The sequence below is a fragment of the Girardinichthys multiradiatus genome, chromosome Y (assembly GCF_021462225.1).
Source record: "Girardinichthys multiradiatus isolate DD_20200921_A chromosome Y, DD_fGirMul_XY1, whole genome shotgun sequence".
NCBI lineage: Eukaryota > Metazoa > Chordata > Actinopteri > Cyprinodontiformes > Goodeidae > Girardinichthys > Girardinichthys multiradiatus.
Window position 1 is genome coordinate 13697674 of NC_061818.1, and position 19330 is coordinate 13717003.

General features: G+C 40.7%; 2 protein-coding genes across 2 annotated transcripts; one reads left to right on the forward strand and one right to left on the reverse strand.

Annotated features, from left to right (window-relative positions):
* Positions 1-5278: 5278 nt before the first annotated feature.
* Positions 5279-7931, reverse strand: LOC124864628 (serotonin N-acetyltransferase-like). The gene is made up of 3 exons (XM_047359476.1): positions 7433-7931; positions 6331-6485; positions 5279-6044 (listed from the first exon to the last, which is right to left on the reverse strand). Exons 1-3 carry the CDS (start codon positions 7587-7589, stop codon positions 5676-5678), a joined length of 681 nt encoding a protein of 226 aa, XP_047215432.1. The 5' UTR covers positions 7590-7931; the 3' UTR covers positions 5279-5675.
* A 4442-nt stretch (positions 7932-12373) lies between these two features.
* Positions 12374-19192, forward strand: LOC124863903 (WW domain-binding protein 11-like). Its single transcript, XM_047358458.1, has 12 exons — positions 12374-12558; positions 13832-13918; positions 14048-14079; positions 14164-14257; positions 14395-14591; positions 14887-15020; positions 15834-15988; positions 16079-16303; positions 16431-16556; positions 16646-16927; positions 17043-17228; positions 18149-19192. The coding sequence occupies exons 2-12, from the start codon at positions 13855-13857 to the stop codon at positions 18802-18804; spliced, it is 2151 nt and encodes a 716-aa protein (XP_047214414.1). The 5' UTR covers positions 12374-12558; positions 13832-13854; the 3' UTR covers positions 18805-19192.
* Positions 19193-19330: the final 138 nt, after the last annotated feature.

Below are 19330 nucleotides of genomic sequence, written 5' to 3' on the forward strand. Positions count from 1 at the left end.
CAAGGACTTTGTGTGATTATTACCCATGATCCTATCTGGACGGCTGAAGTGACCCCACTCTGTGTCGGGGGGATTGTTAAAGGATGATGGATGGGTCATCTCAAATAGAGCCAAAACAGCTTGGCATGTGATGTGTTTTGTTGTATTTGTGTCATTTTGTTCATTGTTTTTTATGAGAGCAAAGTAGCAACTCAGTAAAGGTTTTTGCATTTCTCTTCCTGATTGTACTGACAGATGTACAAGGCCCACAGTAAAAAGCTTGTTGAAAGGCCTAGAGTGCGACAGCATCCTATACACCACACAGATGTGCAAATAATTTGTTTTGACTAAACTGTTGCCTGACTGATGCACATAATAACTGACTGCTCCTTTTTTTGTTTTGCTTGATTATTATTGTTTTGTTTCAAATGCAGTGCTAATGGTACAAAAAGTGAGCATCTGCATTTTGGTCTCCATCAATTACACCACAAAGGATGCTGACAATGGCTCCAGTAACGATAATTGTGCCAACACCATATCTACTATTATTAAAAGTGGTGTAATCCAGTAAAACCTACTCTGAAATTTTCTTGTTAAAATGTATACCACCAGTCAAAAGTTTTAGAACCCCTTTCTCATTAAATTTTTGTCTTTATGTTTATGACTATTTACGTAGATTCTCACAGAAGGCATCAACACTGTGAATGAATACATATGGAATCATGTAAGCAAACAAAAAACTGTAAAATAACTTTAAATATGTTTTATATTTTAAATTAATTAAAGTAGCCGTCCTTTGCTGTAATGACTGAAATATTAACCTCTGGCCGTCTCTCAATGAACCTCTGGGATGTTTTTTTAAAACTCTTTGGAAAACCATTTCAGGTGACCACCTTATGAAGCTCATGGAGAGTATGCAAAGAAAGCAAAGCATTCTTCAAAGCAAAGGGTGACTATTTGGAAGAATCTAAAATATAAAATGTTTAGAATTATTTCACACTTTTTGTTTACTACATAGTTGCATGTGTTTTCATTCATAGTTTTGTTGTCTTTACAGAGAATCATTGTAGATAGCTGTGAAACTAAAGAGACCCATTAAGTGAGAAAGTGTATCTAAAACATTTGACTGGTAGTGTACATCAGTGTAGTATGTCCTATCTGTAAAGTGCCTGATACCTGAGGTATATTGGGATCTTAAAAATAAAATTGTAATGAAATAAAATTTTAAAAAGGCATAACGTCTATTTATTACTACCAGAAGTAGATACAAAAAAAACTAAACTTCTTTTTTCTCACACCAAAATGTTGCAGACCATAAAACAAATGTTCTTATCAGACAGTAAATGCAAAATGCAGCTTTCAAATCATTAGCCTAATAGCATAATTGTTAGTTAGCCTCAGTTATGCCTCAGTTATGCTATGAGGCTAACGAAATGATTCCTATTGCTAAGTGAAAAAAGCCCTTCAAACCAACCTGGCACTATGTGAAAAAAGTAATCACACTCTTTGCTAACTAATGAATTAACTATGATGACACTTTTTGGAAAGCTGAATTTATTATCACAAGACCTAGCTAGACCTGATTACTGCCTCCCTTGTCTCATTTAAGGTCAGTGTTCATGATTCAACAATAAGAAAGAGACTGGGTAAAAATGGCATCCATGGGAGAGTTCCATGGTGAAAATCAGTACTGACAAAACAAAACAAACACAAAGGCCCATCTCACATTTTGAAAAAACAACTTGTTGATCACCAAGAACTTTGGAAAAATACTCTGTGGAATGATGAGACAAGTGGGATTTTGAGGAGGGTGTGTACCCCATTTTGTTCAGCATAAAACCCACACTTATTTTAGAATAAGAACATCCTACTGACAGTCAAAATGAGGGTGGTAGTATAATGGCCTGTGGATTTGCTACTTCAGGCTCTGGACAACTTGCTGGAAATGATAGAACCGTGAATTTTTTTCTTCAGCAGAAAACCCAGGAGGAGAAGTTCCAGCCATCAATTTGTGACTTTAAGCTCAAGCGCAGTTACATTATGCAGCAGGATAACGAGCTGAAGAAAATCAGCAAATCCACCTCTGATTGTCTTGAACAAATAACAAAATAAGGGATTGACCTTGGCATATCATATATATTGGACTGAAATACTATTGATATTTAATGGGATGACCTTATACAGGGTGTTCATTCCCAAAAACTGAAAAAAGTTGAACTAAAACAATTCTGCAAAGAAGAGTGGATCAGGGTTCCTCCAAAGTGATGTAAAAGACTAATTGCCAAACATCACAAATGTTTGATAACAGAGAATTTTAATTTAATTAACTTTATTGAGATTTTAGGTATTAGACCAACATAAAATTGAGCATGATTTATAACTGCAAAGAAAATGATAATGTTCAATTCTATTTACAACCAACATGCATTGTTGTGCATTTGTATTGATCTCCCTTTAATCCCTGAAAATACCTTGCCTTCATAAATAATTTAACTAGTAAATAAAGTTTACCAATCCATGATTCAATCTCAGTATAAATCCAGCTGTTCTGTGTAGGCCTCAGAGGTTTGGGAAAGACCATTAGTGAACACACAGCCTTCTGTGTCATGGTAGCAGTTGGTCGAGGACCTGAATGCAGACAGAAGGCGGCCAGGATCATAGTAAGATGGGTGTTTAATAAAGCAAAGTCCAAACAAGGAACACAATCAACCAGCAGTCCAAAAAGAGAATACAGGGGCAACACATGAACCACAGAAGGAGTAAGAAACTTAGGACATCAGCAGAATAACAGGACAGGTAAACAGGAGAATCAGACCATTCCAGGGGTATAACTATAGAGAGGTGGTGTCTCTGGAATAAGGATCAGGTGAGGGTAATGAAAGGAAACTTGCAATGGCCGAGGCAATGAGTAACTGAGGGAAAAATTGACTAATGGACATGGAGTGAACATACAGTTAACAATAACTAAACAGACCTAGATAAAATACAAGAGGCATTAGAAATACCTAAACTGACAGAGTACCAGGCCAACATGCAAATCCCCATGTGTGAAGAAAAACTAACACTTTATATCACTCTAAACACATCATCCCATGTGGTGAAACACAGTGGTGGCAGCATGAGGCTGTGGGATCATCAAGGACAGGGAAGCTGATCAGAGTTGATGGGAATATGGACGGAGCTAAATAGAGGGCCACCCTGTTTGGCATTTCAGGGGGCTGAATACAAATGTTGGCCATGCTGTTCACATATGTTTTAAAATCATTTGAAAAAAACATGTATTTTTGTCATTCCACTACACAATAATGACCTACTTTGTGTTGGTCAATCACATGAAATCCCAATAAACTACGTTGAAGTTGTGGAAATTTCAAAAAGTTCAAAAATAAATAAATAAATATCAAGCAATTAGATTTGTTGCAAATATATAAAAATTTGGTGAAAGACCAGCAAAGACATGCACTATGATTTAAGCAGTAAATATATTTTGGTTTATGAAATTATAGATAAAAGTTATTTATTCCTTTAAAGATTCTAGCTTGATTTGCAGGAAACCTGGAATCATTTTTTTTTTAGTTCATGTTTGCAAAACTGAAGGTCTGGGTCACTTTTTAAAGGGGACCATTGCCTGCCCAGTTTGTCCTTCAGTAGAAACGAAGCTGCTCACCTGTCCATGTTAGTGGATTAAGACCTGGTTCTCACGGATTAAAGTTTGAAGCTCCACAAAGTTCTGCCTGCATGCTTTTAAGAGACAGCTGAAGGCAATCTGTGCATAAATCATGAAGAGCTCTACATGCTCTCCATGAGGGGTAGTGCAGAAATCCAGACGTTTTTTGACTCTATGTTTGTTAGTGAGGACACTTGCAAGACTTTATTTTGGTCAAAAGAAGGTAATATGTCTTTGTCTAAAAAACATCAACTCAGGAGCAGTTTTCATCTTAAAAAAACCCAATATAAAACTTTTTTTTGACATTTGTGTTGCTGCAACAGAAACAAACGTAGGACCAAAAGTCAGGGTGATTAAAATCTGCAGTGTACATGCAGGTTTATGTCAGGTCACTGCAGGCTAACGGATGAGTAGATCTAAATCCCCAGACGTTCACAACAGCTAAAGCCTCCATAATAGCGCAGCAGGACCCGGAGGAGCTGTTATTGAGCAGCTAAGGCCTGATGACTGACGTCAGTTCATAGTGTGGGAAGCCCTGGAAGGTGTTAAGCGGGAAACAGCTTACAACTGCCCCATGTTACACCAGTTATAGACACAGTTAGAGTTCAGCTCAACGCTTTATGTTTCTCACATAATAACACATAACACTTTCTATTATAATGGGCTATAATATATTCTTGATTTATTGTGTACATAGTAATATAATCCACACAATTTTGGATAATTGGCTTCAGTTAGAAACCTGAGAAAATGTGCAATAAATCAGTTTCACGTGTGTATTAAACCCTGAAAGACTCTATAAAGAACATTGACTTATTTCCTTCCTTTTAGATTCAAACAAGCTATTGCTGAACTTTGCAACTACCTTAATGCACACAAGACATGTTAACAAATGCACAAGTAATACACTTACTAAGCTAAACCTTGATGGTTCACAAGTCGTAAATAGGTTGGTTGTTAATGCAACCAGGGACGCCTCCAGGAGGTTGTCAAAAGGGCAGGCGGATGGGGGCCATATTCAATCTCAGAGTGCGAAACCAAAACCAAAAGCTATAACACAGGAATTTTATTTTGCTGCCATCATGTTTATTGAGGTTGGATTGAGAGCAGGTTTGGGAGAGACAGGCTTTTCAATGTGGCATACTATAAATGACAAAAAACATAAATAAATAAACTCAGTAAAACATATCCTCTACTTTCTTGAATTCATATTATTTCCCAGTTAAATCATCCAAGGGCCCAGCAAGTTTTTAGAAGTGGCCAATGTGGTAAAATTAGATTTTTTCTTTCCACTGAGGCTTGCTCAGCTCAATCCAGTAAATTATTTAAATTGCTTTACCCTACGTATTTGCCATTTTGTTCCACGCTGATCCAAATTTGGTAGCATCCAGACATCCAAGAAACAGCCGCACCTACGATTCTTTGAGCAACCCGAGGCCGATTGAAAAGCTGTTTGTTTTGAGACTTGACAGCCTCTCAGCTTGGATGAAGTTCAACTCTCAGCACAACACTTCAATCGGGCAGGGGTTGGGTGCTGGAATCGCACGTCCGTAGAGACCAGGGCAGCTTTAGTGAGAATTAAAACAGCAACAGGTCAGACCTTAAGTAAGGCACTCTTCTCTTTGTTCTGTGTGCTGTCTGGTGCTGGCAATGCATCACTCTTTCCAACTATTCCCTCTTAGGTTAAAGGTGTGTGTTAACATTTTGAATTAGGTGATAAAATCCTTTCCTTGCCGGAAGGTAGGATTTAAAAAAAAAATTATAATTCAGAGGATAAACAGAAATCTCACCGTGATTTCCTTTAATGTAATGTACAGAGCTACACTGAAAGGAAAAGTATTGATTTTTCTCAGGGATTAACATAATCTATCGTAATTTAACTTTGTTACACATTTTTACTAGAGAAGGAGTCGGCCCCCAAATAAAATTCGGCTCAGGGCCTCATACAATCTTGAAACGGCTCTGTGTGCAAGTGCCTGATTTCAGTAAAAAAATAAATAAATAAAAGAAACAAGAAAAGAGAACAAAGTCATACATCGACTTGCTCATCAGTCTTTGTGAGCGGCAGAGTCAGGGGATGCTGGGGGAAGCGGATCGCCTCGCTGTTGCGGCGCATGTATGCATGGCCGCTGATCGGGTACCAAATCTCAGTGAAGGTGAGGTTGGCCACAGTGATGGCACAGCGGCCCAGAACCTTGAAGCCTGACTTGCGGTAGAAGGGGATGAGGAAGTCCTCGCACATCAGCGCAGCTCGACGCACGTTGGGCAGGCAGCGCAGGTACTGCAGATAGCGCCACATCAAAATGGGACCTTTTCCCTGCTGCCTGAAGGTGCGGTGGACCGCCAGGACGTGGATGTGGACGGTGGAGCCGCGGGGCTTGTGCAGGGTCAGCGCATCCTGAAGGGAAAAAAGGCTAGATTTAAAATCAGTTTTAGTTTTAGTTTTTACCATGCTAATTTTTTTGCAATTATACAATGAATCCCTTAATGGACCCTCTTGCTTAAACTGTGAACAACAAACATGCACCCGTCCTCACTGAACATACATGCAAATAAGCAGTATGACATTTATTTAAGGTGCAAGCAAGTAATTAATGACTTTTTTATTTCTAAATTCTTATGCGCCCCCCCTTGAGTTTGATTTGCCTGCCCTAGATGGTGAGCCATATACTTGTAACCCTTACTGAGGTGAGCCTGTCCTGGTCCCACAGAGACCCGATGATGAACGCCACCAGCCGGCCCTCTTCGAACCAGCCCATGGAGAACTCCGGACACAACGTGAGGAAATGACGCACTTCATCCAGGTGAAGGGGGCACTCCCCTGACACTGAGATAAAAGCTGGAAAAGACAAAGATGACCACGATTTAGCATGAATTTTAAACACAATATTTATACACGTCTAAGTAAACATTTACTGAATATACCCAGGGTATCAGACACGCTTACATTTTTAAGGTAAGCTGCAAAAAAATCAGTAAAATAATGTTATGATCTGTGAATAACAGTTTATTTTATGGAACGCCTAATGGCACAACCCTTGCAATTCCTACAATGGAGGGCAAAAAGGGTCACAATTCAATCCATTGATAAGTTGATAAATTAATATTTAACAATATTTCCATATGTTGTAATGATATAAATAAAACTGCAAATATTTTTCTTTGATTTATTTCTATCAATATTTTATGAGTTTAAAGAATAAATGCATACATTAAACAAATATTGAAAAAAAGGGTATATAAATATTTAACTAATTTATTGAATGAATAGATAAATTACTAAATGTGAAAATAATTCATTAAAATGTTATTCACAGTGTGTTAAAAACATAATTGTTTAAGTATTTATTTTCTCCATCATGGGACGAATTTATTTATGAAGTATTTCATCTTTTATCTGAAGTCAGTGGGCGAGGATAAACGCGACCGGTCTGCAGTCAACCAGTCAGATCGGGTCTATTTAAAAAGCCAGTGGAACAGTTGAAATTCATTTCTAAAGGACTGTAGCAGAGGAAATTTAAAAAGCTACTTATGTAGTTTTATATGATTTAAGTAACTAATGGTTTTAATGATTTACCAGTCTATTTCATGAATTATTGACACATTATTTTTATTATTCTAATCATATTTATCATGTATTTATTCATTAATTAATTTGTTTTTGCATTCATTTTATTGGGATTTATTGTGTTTCTTAGAGTTTCATTTAAATGATCACATATATAATTATTTAATAAATGACTGTGAATGTGTGGCCCTCCATATAGAGCAAGCTGGCTCACTTACCCTCCCTCTCGATTTCAAACACGCTGATCGCATCCTGCGTGTTAAGCGGCCGCACCTCGCTTGCTGGGAGCGTGTGTCTGCGCTGGATACCGGGCGAAACTGAAGGTGAAGTCTGCATTGGCTTGATGAAAGGCTGAGAGCCCACCACAGACATCATACGAGTCAAATCTCTTGTCCTCCAGAGGAATCAGAACTTTTCTTTTCTCCTGGTCTCCCCCACCCCGCGCTGCAGCAGGATCACCTCCGCGGGGCCCTGCGAGGAGAACTGGACGGTCAGCGTGTGTATTTATGGTGCAGCTCAGTCTGGATGATTCACAGGCTGATTTGCATTTGAATATTTGCGGAATGAATGAAAGTCATAATAGCGGAGCGTTGCAATTAATCGCGATTTGTTTTAGTCAATCAATGTGGAAAAAGAAGGGACGATAATTACTGATTTCCAATAAAACGCCACCTATTTATAGCAGCTGTGTGACTGAAGTTTTAACAGTTCTGCACTGCAATTAATCAGCTCCCAGGCATTAAACACATATTTACTGACTGCAACCACAACAAAACCAAAGCAACACCAAGGCCGTGCAGACACTTACCAACGAGGACAAAGGTGCTGAGAAATATCAGAGAAGGTTGTAAACAGCTCTGCTTCTCCATGAGTGTCTCTCCTGTTTCCACTACAGATGTCCCTGTTCATTATGGGTTGATTATTTCTGTGAGTCACATGATGAAGGAGTATAGAAGTTGTTTCAATAACTTGGCAGCATTATCTCCTCACTAGCAGAGCACGTAATGTTGTCACTCCTAAAGGTGTCAGAAAAAACAAGCAACTGTTTTATATGACCCTATGGGTCCTCCTAGGTAAATACTGACAGCCTCCTCCAGGGATAAAGATCAATTTATTTTAATGTGACCTTCTCTAAACGTTTGAATGCACATGTCCAACTGTTCAATGTTACTTTTTGCTCAACTTGCTGCTCTCTAACGCTGAACAGCAAAATTCACATTTTGACATCATGAGACCAAGACAACAACTAATAATTGATCAACAGTACCTCACCGTTGCAAGGCTTCCAACAGAAGGTTCTCTAACGGAAATGGCCACTGAGCTTAGAGTGTCAGAGTGTCATCAGCAGGTTGCAACAGAGATACAGAGAGATTGGAAGAGTCACAGAAAGTCACTCAACTCCACGCACATTTAGGGGGATAAGATGCACCCAAGTGTCATGTCAGACCATTTTAAACGGTTTACATCAGCGTGGTCTGTGCGCTAGACGGCCTGCAAGTAAATGGACTTGACCACACCACCAGGCACAGCCATTATCGTCTTGCATTGGTTATCAAGCATTTACGCTGAAGGAGGGACCAGTGAGCCTCAGTACTGTTCTCTGATGAAAGTTGATTCGTGTTGAGCAGAAATGATGACCGCAAACGATGTTGGATATGTTAAGAAGAGCGCTATGCATGAGCCACTGTTTTCACTGGAGAAACATTTAGCAGTGGTGGTGCTACAGTGTGGGCAGATGTGTCTAGTCAATACAGAACTGCTCTATACTTTGTGAATGGTACAGTGTCAAGCCCATACTACCTGGATAGCATCATTAATCCAGTCATAGTTCCCCTGCATGAACAAGACAGGCCTAATTTCATCTTCATGGACCACAGTGCTCCACTCATTGGGTTCTCATCATTAGGGAATGGCTGCTGGAGACTGGGGTACCTGGAATGGAGTGGTTTGAATCCCATAGAAAACCTGTAGCATCGGCAGAGTCACCTTCTAGAGGCTCATAACTCTGTACCTCAGAACCTCAATGACCTCAAGGCCGCTGTTCAAGAGGAGTGAAATGCCATGCCTCAGCATACAATAAGATGACTTGTTAACAGCATGAGATGTTGTTGTCAAGCTGTAATGGATGCCCAAGCATGCATGACACGTTATTGAGACATTGACATTTCTTGTTGTGGGATACCCACCACTGTTGCTGGCTTTTGTTTCAATAAATTGTTTTGAGATGAGGAACTCACCATTGTATACTTCTACTTAGTTGCCCTACTTTTATGATATCATATCACTTTGATGAAATGATATGGGTATAGGTATATACAGGGGTTGGACAATGAAACTGAAACACCTGGTTTTAGACCACAATAATTTATTAGTATGGTGTAGGGCCTCCTTTTGCGGCCAATACAGCATCAATTTGTCTTGGGAATGACATATACAAGTCCTGCACAGTGGTCAGAGGGATTTTAAGCCATTCTTCTTGCAGGATAGTGGTCAGGTCACTACGTGATACTGGTGGAAGAAAACGTTTCCTGACTCGCTCCTCCAAAACACCACAAAGTGGCTCAATAATATTTAGATCTGGTGACTGTGCAGGCCATGGGAGATGTTCAACTTCACTTTCATGTTCATCAAAGCAATCTTTCACCAGTCTTGCTGTGTGTATTGGTGCATTGTCATCCTGATATACGGCACCGCCTTCAGGATACAATGTTTGAACCATTGGATCCACATGGTCCTCAAGAATGGTTCGGTAGTCCTTGGCAGTGACACGCCCATCTAACACAAGTATTGGGCCAAGGGAATGCCATGATATGGCAGCCCAAACCATCACTGATCCACCCCCATGCTTCACTCTGGGCATGCAACAGTCTGGGTGGTACGCTTCTTTGGGGCTTCTCCACACCGTAACTCTCTCGGATGTGGGGAAAACAGTAAAGGTGGACTCATCAGAGAACAATACATGTTTCACATTGTCCACAGCCCAAGATTTGCACAATTTGTCCTCTTTTGAACTTTGGTATGTCACCCATAATGTTCTGTGCATTTCAATATTTTGATCAAAACTGTGCTCTTACCCTGCTAATTGAACCTTCACACTCTGCTCTTACTGGTGCAATGTGCAATCAATGAAGACTGGCTACCAGGCTGGTCCAATTTAGCCATGAAAATGACAGGTGTTTCAGTTTCATTGTCCAACCCCTGTATATACGGTGGGGAGAACAAGTATTTGATACACAGCCGATTTTGCAGGTACTCCCACCTGCAAATCAGTAAAAGTCTTTAATTTTTTATCATAGGTGATCTTCAACTGTGGGTGATGGAATTTGCATTTTATTGCATGACATAAGTATTTGATACATCAGAAAAGCAGAACTTAATATTTGGTACAGAAACCTTTGTTTGCGATTACAGATATCATATGTTTCCTGTAGTTCTTGACCAGGTTTGCAGACACAGCAGCAGGGATTTTGGACCACTCCTCCCTACAGGTCTTCTCTACATCCTCCAGGTTTCGGGGCTGTCGCTGGGCAATGTGGACTTTCAGCTCCTCCAAAGATTTTTAGTTGGGTTCAGGTCTGGAGACTGGCTAGGCCACTCCAGGACCTTGAGATGCTTCTTACGGAGCCACTCCTTAGTTGCCATGGCTGTGTGCTTTGGGTCATTGTCATGCTTGAAGACCCAGCCACGACCCATCTTCAATGCTCTTACTGAGGGAAGGAGGTTGTTGGCTATGATCTCCTGATACATGGCTCCATCCATCCTCCCCTCAATACGGTGCAGTCATTCTGTCTCTTTTTCAGAAAAGTATCTCCAAAGAGTGATGTTTCCACCTCCATGCTTCATGGTAGGGATGGTGTTCTTGGGGTTGTACTCATCCTTCTTCTTCCTCCAAACACGGCGAGTGGAGTTCAGACCAAAAAGCTCTATTTTGTCTCATCAGACCACATGACCTTCTCCCATTCCTCCTCTGGATCATCCAGATGATTCATCATTGGCCAACGTCAGACGGGCCTGGAGAATTACAGGTCAGTTGGGAGAATCTGTGGACAAGACAGCTAGTCATATACTCCAAAAATCTGGCCTTTAAGAGTGGCAAGAAGAAAGAATATGGAGTAAACCTATGTCAAAATAAAAGTATTAATAGTTTTGTAGTGGCTATTGTGAAAAATGTTACGCACTGTTGCTTGTTCTGCTCTTTATAGACAAGTGTAACAAGCTGATAATCGCTGGTTAATAAGTTAATAAGTTAATGGGTTATCTCCTCGGGTAGTCTGCCAACTGTAGCTTTAAAACAAAGGTGTTGGACTGTCCGCATTTTGAGCTCTTGGAAGTCAACAGTCTAATTTGTCTTTCTGGTAAGAAAGAGAAACGTGCAGTAGCCATCTTTCAGCCAGCTGACTACCAGTGAGCAGCATAGGTGCAGAAAGCTCTTCAGTGCTTTCTCTAGCATCTAATTAAATTAACTTTAAATTTAAACCGTATTACCAAATATTTGAGTGGTTTAGAAATGTGTTTCAGAAATCTCAAACTTTATTTTGAAGTATTTTTGAAGTACTACAGTTTGGGACTCAGCAGTCTAGGTGTTTCAGAATTTGGGCTAGAGATTCTCAAATGCATTCCAGATTCCTGAAAAAACAAACACTTAAATAGCCCTTTACCAAACCCCTGAATCAGAAGATGTAAATCAGATGACGTCAGCCAACTGTTGATGTAAATAAAGAATAACAAATTTCATTTGGTTGTCCCTAAGGAAATGAGCCATATGGCCCACATCAAATACCTCCACTGGACAGGCTAATTACAAGAATAACCCTCAATCCTTGTTCATAGCTTAGTTATTTGGAAAAGTATATGCAGTACTGGCTGGTGGGTTACATTTGCTTAATTGTATTAATTAATTATATTTTTAATATATTTTAATTATTTTAATGGATGGTCGTGTCACTTGGTAGTATCTGCTTGTAGTTTCCCCTTCTGGCTACTAGAGGGCAGAAAGTTGTAACGCAGGATAGAACTGTCTGAAAAGATATTAAAATATATTTATACATCAGATTCGGGCTTTTAATAAAATATGTTTTATAAAATGAAATGAAAACATAGCCCTCACAAATCTAAGATAACAGAAATGTTTTTTATTTTTTCTTCGTGGTGACGTCACATTCGCCTTTCCGCTCCTGCGTGCAGCAGCAAACATGGCGGACGGCTAACACATCCGTTGTTTTAAAACAAGTCCTGGACGGGGATTTTTTCTTTAGGACTAAAACCAGTAACCTGTCCGTTGCTGTGTGTACCCAGAGGGGTGTGTAAGCTTCGCCGCGGCCTGTATTTATTTGCCAAGGAAAAGGTAAAGCCAGCGTTGCTTCCAGTTCTGCTGCAGTTGATGCTAACGCGGGCATAGCTTCAGTTGCATGCTAATATGACCAGCTACGACTTCTCAGCTAATATAGTTTAGATCCAGGGGGGTAATCGTTTTTAAAATATGTGCATCATCTTATCTCATCTGCACTGAATTATTGCGACTTGTTATTTTGACTTGGCCTGATTAAATCGTTTTAACATGTTAGCTGACGGTGGCTAGCTAACTGCCAAATCAAAGCGTGCAGTGGTCGAATCTTTACGAAGCTTCAAGTTTATCAAAACGTTTAACAAAATAACGGGACAATAAATGTACCTTATTGCTTGACTAGAATTTAGTTTTTAGAATACTACTAAACGTAGCAATCTATGTTTAGTTAACGTGAGCAACATGTACTGTAGTTTAAAAAATAATCAGATTCATGTGGTAAACTCATGTGGTAAATTCATGTGGTATGTTGGCTGACGCTGTTAGACCTGTATGTAGATCATTATAGTAGAATGAGCATTAAAATACCTTTCAAATGATACCAAGAGGATGTATGTAGGTTAGAAAATACGACCGTTATGGCTTTTTAAATGAATGCATTCTAGGCTAATTTATCTACCTCAATTTACATTAAAATCTGTTAAAATAATAACAAGACATTGTTTAATTCCTAGTTTGTCTTTTATAATATTTCCATGAAACGTTCAGGAAACATTCTTGCGTTAATATTTAATCTTTTTTCGCTGGCTACAATAAATGTTTGGTAATTGACTGCAATCATTCTTTACTATAATTACAGACTGTAATTCTGCTGGTATTTCTTTTTTAACGTAAACATTGTGGTTAAATTATAAATCAAGACACCATACTTTGCTCAAACCAAAAAAAGGCAATTGCTTACGGGTTAAATCAGTCGATTTCTGGTGTACAAGTACTTGAAAACATTAAAAGACTGTTTGGTTCAAACAGAGTCTAATCATCCTCAGGCAAATTAAAGACTTTTAACTTTGTGCTGTGTTGGTAAGAAGAATGAAAAGAAATAGATCAATTGTGTTCTGGTTGTGTTTTCTGTACAGAAACGGTCTGCTTCTTCCAACCTAAAATGGCAAATAAAATTTGGATACGAGTGGGTCCATTTGCCTGATCACAAATAAGCAGCTGCAGACTCAATGATAAAACACATGTTAAAGAAAGCTCCGATTTTTAATAGATTTGCATTGTGAACCTTGTTAATTGTGTTTTAACTCATCACTGGAGGTTTGATTTTTGGCAGGGTCAAGAAAACAAACTGCAAGAATGGGGCGACGTTCTACCTCCTCCACCAAGAGTGGGAAGTTTATGAATCCCACCGACCAGGCTAGTAAGTGTCAACCTGTAAATAGAGCTGCTTCGCCTGCCACTGACCTGTTTACCAACACTGGAAAAACATTTTACTGTATCAGTGGGTTAATGTGGGTGCAATAACTATTATTGTGTTCCGTTTTTACAGGAAAGGAGGCCAGGAAAAGGGAGTTGAAAAAGGTAAATACAGCCTTTAAACCCAACATTGACTTAAATGTACAAGGTGTTGCATTGAGTCGCTGACATTGTGAATTTGTTTGTTAGAACAAGAAGCAGAGGATGATGGTGAGAGCAGCTGTGCTGAAGATGAAAGATCCCAGGCAAATCATCAGAGACATGGAAAAGCTGGATGAGATGGGTGAGAGGGAGGAATGTTGTGCAGTAACGTGTTTTTGGGAGAATTTACCTTTTTTAGGTTAATGTCAATGAGTCCGGTTTTTGCACATTAAACCCTTTAAATGTCAATAACAATGGAACGTCTTTTTCGTTTCTCAGAGTTCAACCCAGTCCAACAGCCCTTATTGAATGAAAAAGTACTAAGGGACAAGCGAAAGAAGTTACGTGAGACATTTGAACGCATCGTCCATCTGTATGAGAGGGAGAATCCTGAAACCTACAAGGAGCTCCGCAAACTGGAACTCGAATATGAGACCAAACGAGGGCAGCTGGCTCTTTATTTTGACTCGGTCAAGGTACGACTCAACCCATGTGTACATTTATATCCTAAACATTAGGTAAACATTAAAACATCTGTTGGATGCAAAAAAAAACCCAAAACAGACGGCTGTTGTGGTGAATGTCTAGTCTATTGAAAAAGTCCTGTTTGATCCAGTCTAGCTTATTGGAAGCACTGTTACAAATTCCTTAATATAAATTATGAATAGATTGTGTTATGTTTGAGCTCTTCGTATCCGGGTTCAGCATTATTTAGTCCATGCCCTGTATTCTACTCATCTTCTGATATTAGATACATGATCTTTTGTTCAGAATGCAGAGTCAGTGGAAGTGGACAGCATCCCCTTACCCGACATGCCTCACGCCCCATCCAACATCCACATCCAGGACATCCCATTACCAAGGGCTCAGCCTCCCTCTATACTGAAAAAGATCTCCTCCTTTGGGTAGGCTCAGTTTGGTAAAGTTTTCACATCCTGATTTGCAAAAGTATTTACACCCCTTGGATGTTTCTATTTTTAACCACAAACCTTAATTTATTTTTGGGAAATTTTGTGAAAAGAACCGATGTATGATTTTCCGAATTGTGGAGCTGCAGAGATCCACTTTCAGGTGGGAGAATCTGTTGGCAGATTAGTCGTGCACTTGACAGATCTGGCTTTTATGGAAGAGTGGTAAGATAAAAACCATTATTGCAGGAAATCCAGTTTGGAAGAAGGTGCTCTGATCATAATGAGACCAAAAGAGACCTACATGCAAAAAGCTATGGGTGGTGTAAAACACTGAACAGCATCCCCATGGGAAAACCTGGTGGTGGCTGCCTGATGTTATAGGGCTGCTTTTCTTCAGCAATGCTTGTCAGAGTTGATTGAAATTTGATGCTCAAAGATGCTCTCCGTCCAATCCTTCTATTTTGCCAGTAAAAATTGGTAAATTAGGCTCTAAATGTGCAAAGCTTATAAAGACTTGCAGCTGTAATTGCGCTGAAAGGTGATTCTGCAAAGCATTGACTTAAGGACACTAAATACAAATCCTTGTCACACGTTTTAGGTTTTTATTTGCAAAACAACATGTAGAATTTCCCTTGCACTTACTTGGGTTGAACTACTAGATAAAATCCCGCCAACGTGCATTAATGTATGTGATTGTATTTTGATGAATGTAAAAAAGTTCAAGGGGTATGATTACTTTTGAAAGGCTCTGTATAAAGCTATAAACTGTTTGCCACAGAAGTAATTCTGTTTTTCTCAATATTTCAGCAAACCATCCTCTGGAACAGGACTGCCAACAGTTCCCAGTGTCCCGCGTTTACCTCCTGGGAAGAAACCTCCAGGACCCCCTCCAGGCCCACCACCTCCACAGGTGCTGGCGCTGTATGGCATTCCATCTCGACGAACGTACGGCACAGATTCAGGTAACATTCAAACAGATTCTGACCATTCTGACTTCTTAACGGGCTTTCTTTTAGATGTGTTTCATCACTTTGTTTGTTCTATTTGAGCAGACCCTTCCGTTCCTGGGTTAGAGAGGGACTCTGCCATGGATTTGGGACGAGATCGCGACAGCGGGAGTGAGAGTGACAGAGATCGGGATGATGCGGATGACGACAGCGACTCTGAGGAGGACAGCGACGAAGACGCAGATGAAGGAGCAAATGGAGATAGAGCACGTGCGAATCGGCAGGGTGATGACAGGGAAAGGGACGAAGACAGGAGCGAAAGACACACTGGTGAGTGTCACTTCAAAGATCCAGTAGGTTTTAACTCTTCAGCTGCCATAAGCAGTTTGTAAAACAGACGGCATGCGTTTTTGTTCGTTCACTGGTTCCTTCGTATATTGATGTCTGATTCCTGTAGGTCGCAGTGTTCGCTTTGCAGATATAACAGCAGATGAGTCCCAGGATGGAAAAAGAAAGAAAAAGAGAGTAGTGAAGAAGACGAAGGCCATTACTCCACTGCAGGCCATGATGTTAAGGATGGCAGGTACTCACCATCGCTACCTTGTTAATACATCTTATTATTGTTTAGTTTACATAAGAAGAGGTTGCATGCAATTTCTTTCTTATCTTCAGGTCAGTCAATTCCTGAGGAGGAAGAAGAAGAGGAGGTAGAAGAAGAATACACAGATGAGTCAGACGCCTCTGACACTGAGGATAGAGGGCCACAAGGGGACTCTCAGACCCATGTTATGGCCAATCAGCATCTGCCCCCTCCTCCTGGGGCAGTTGGACAGCAAGTACCTCCGCCCATGCAAGGCCCACCAATGACTGGACCTCCTCCACTAGGTCCTCCACCAGCTCCTCCAATGCGACCCCCCGGTCCTCCTTCTGGCCCACCACCTGCACCCCCTCCAGGTTTTTTTTTTTTTTTAGACAAAGCTTGGTGACATGGGTTGTTGTTTTTTTGGGTGTTGTACATATCTGCTAATATAATGCCATGAGTAATTTAGATATGTTCTGTCATTTTTAGGTGCCCCTCCATTTTTGAGGCCTCCTGGTATGCCTGGAGGAATTCGGGGTCCAATGCCTCGTCTCCTGCCCCCTGGTCCTCCACCTGGCCGACCACCAGGCCCTCCTCCGGGCCCCCCTCCCAGTCTTCCTCCAGGCCCTCCACCACGTGGACCACCTCCCAGACTACCACCCCCAGCACCACCCGGTAGGTTTATGTACAGCTCCTTGCGAAAGTATTCGTACCCCTTGAACCTTTTCATATTTTTCTCTGTTACGACAAACTTTGATGTGTTTTTGTTTGATGGCCAAATAATTCTGAACTGGTAGAAAGAGGACACAGTTTTCAATACTTTTACCAAAAAAATCTTTACTCTGATGCCCCTAAATAAAATTGTGCACAATTAGTTGCCTTTAAAAGTTACCCATGGTAACTCTGTAGGAGCTGCAGAGATTCACGGGACAGGTGGGATCTGTCAACAGGCCTTAATGCAGGGGTGTCAAACTCCAGTCCTCGAGGGCCGGTGTCCTGCAACTTTTAGATGTGTCCCTGCTTCAGCACACCTGAATCAAATATCTAGGTCATTAGCAGGACTCTGGTTATCCAGCCATTTGATTCAGGTATGCTGGACCAGGGAGACGTTTCAAAGTTGCAAAACGCTCGCCCTCGAGGACTGGAGTTGGGCAGCCCTGCCTTAATGGAAGAGAGGCATAAAAAAATCCAGTACTAAAGGAAAGTTGTAAAAGTCCCATTTAAAGTTTACTTCAAGCCATGTAGGAGACGAGGCAAACATCTAGAAGAACATTACGTGTGGCAGAAAAATAACTGTTCATCACTGTGAGCACACCATCCCCACAGTAGAACATGGTGGTGGCAGCGTCATGTTGTGTGGGTTTTTTTTCCCTGATCCTAAGCTATTTTAACAGATTTAGTAAAACCTTCAGGTTCTAGATGTGCTGAGCTGATAGAGAACTACCTCAAAAGGCTTGAATCTTTATTTGTAACTGAAGTTGTCAAATAACAAAATATTTTTACATGACACTTTACACAGAGGTTAAGAGGAATATTTTATGTAGTTTTCTGTATCTGTTTTCTTTAAATGACCATTTTTGTGTGTCCCTGTCCAGGTATCCCACCTCCTCCCCCAAGAGCAGGAGGCCCCCCACGTCCTCTTGCGCCCCCACTCACCATGTTTCCTCCACCTCTCAATTCCAATGTGCTCAGTGCACCTCCCAACATTGTTCCAAGGAAAGGCCCAGGTTCCGGCCAGGAAGGTTCACAGAGCAACATGCCACCCCCCGCCATGCCCATGCGACCTGGAATCATGCAGATGCCCCCTCCCCCAGGTACAGCTGGCGCCCCTGGCAGCCATCATCACGCGGCCACCATTGAAAAAAGAGCCAACATCACTTCCGTGGCGGGTGCAGGAGGCAGCCTGGCGGCAGGTGCTGGCGCAGGAGGGGCCACCATCTCAGCCAAACCTCAAATTATCAACCCTAAGGCGGAGGTCACCCGCTTTGTGCCAACGGCACTGCGGGTGCGTAGGGACAAGGGTGGACCAATGCCAGGGGCAGCGACCGGGCCCCTCGAGAAAGTGGGGGAAAGTGCTACAGGACGGAGGGGAGACGAAGGGTTGGGAGGAGGACACTGGCAGAAACAGCAAGCGGCTGCTCCAATGGGGTTGGTCCACCCATCCCAAGTGGGTTCTGTTCCTCAGCCTACCATGAAAACTAAAGACCAAGTTTATGAAGCTTTTATGAGAGAGATGGAGGGACTGCTGTAAGACTAAGGAGGGTCTTTAACTACAGAAGTGTTTTTCTTGATTGCTGTGCAGAGTTGTAGAAGTAGCTGTATTTAGAGCCTTCAGCAATATCATTTTCTCTCTGTCTGAGCTGTAACCATAACATTAATAATTTGATCCTAAATTTATATTAAAAATAACATTTCAATTATTGGTTATCTCAAGGCAACTGAACACTATGTGTTTTTATTTTTTAAATCTAAAGACTTGTTTCCTTCCAACAAGTTATTTGACCTCAGTGAAGCAACTTTGTGTAATTGATTTTTATTTTTGCTTTAATTATTGATCATCTAAATGGATCGGTTTTCAGAATGTCAGAAGCAAAGTGTGAAACAGTTGTCCTGCAGCCAAATAAAAATCGGTTCCAACATGTTTTGTGGTCATGTTTTATTGAAGAAGATATAAGCAAGCATCTTAAAAGAATTAATTTTCTGGTTATTTAAGGGTAAAGATATTGTTTAAAGTTCAACGAGACGTTTCTGTTATTAATAATGAAGAATCTATCGGA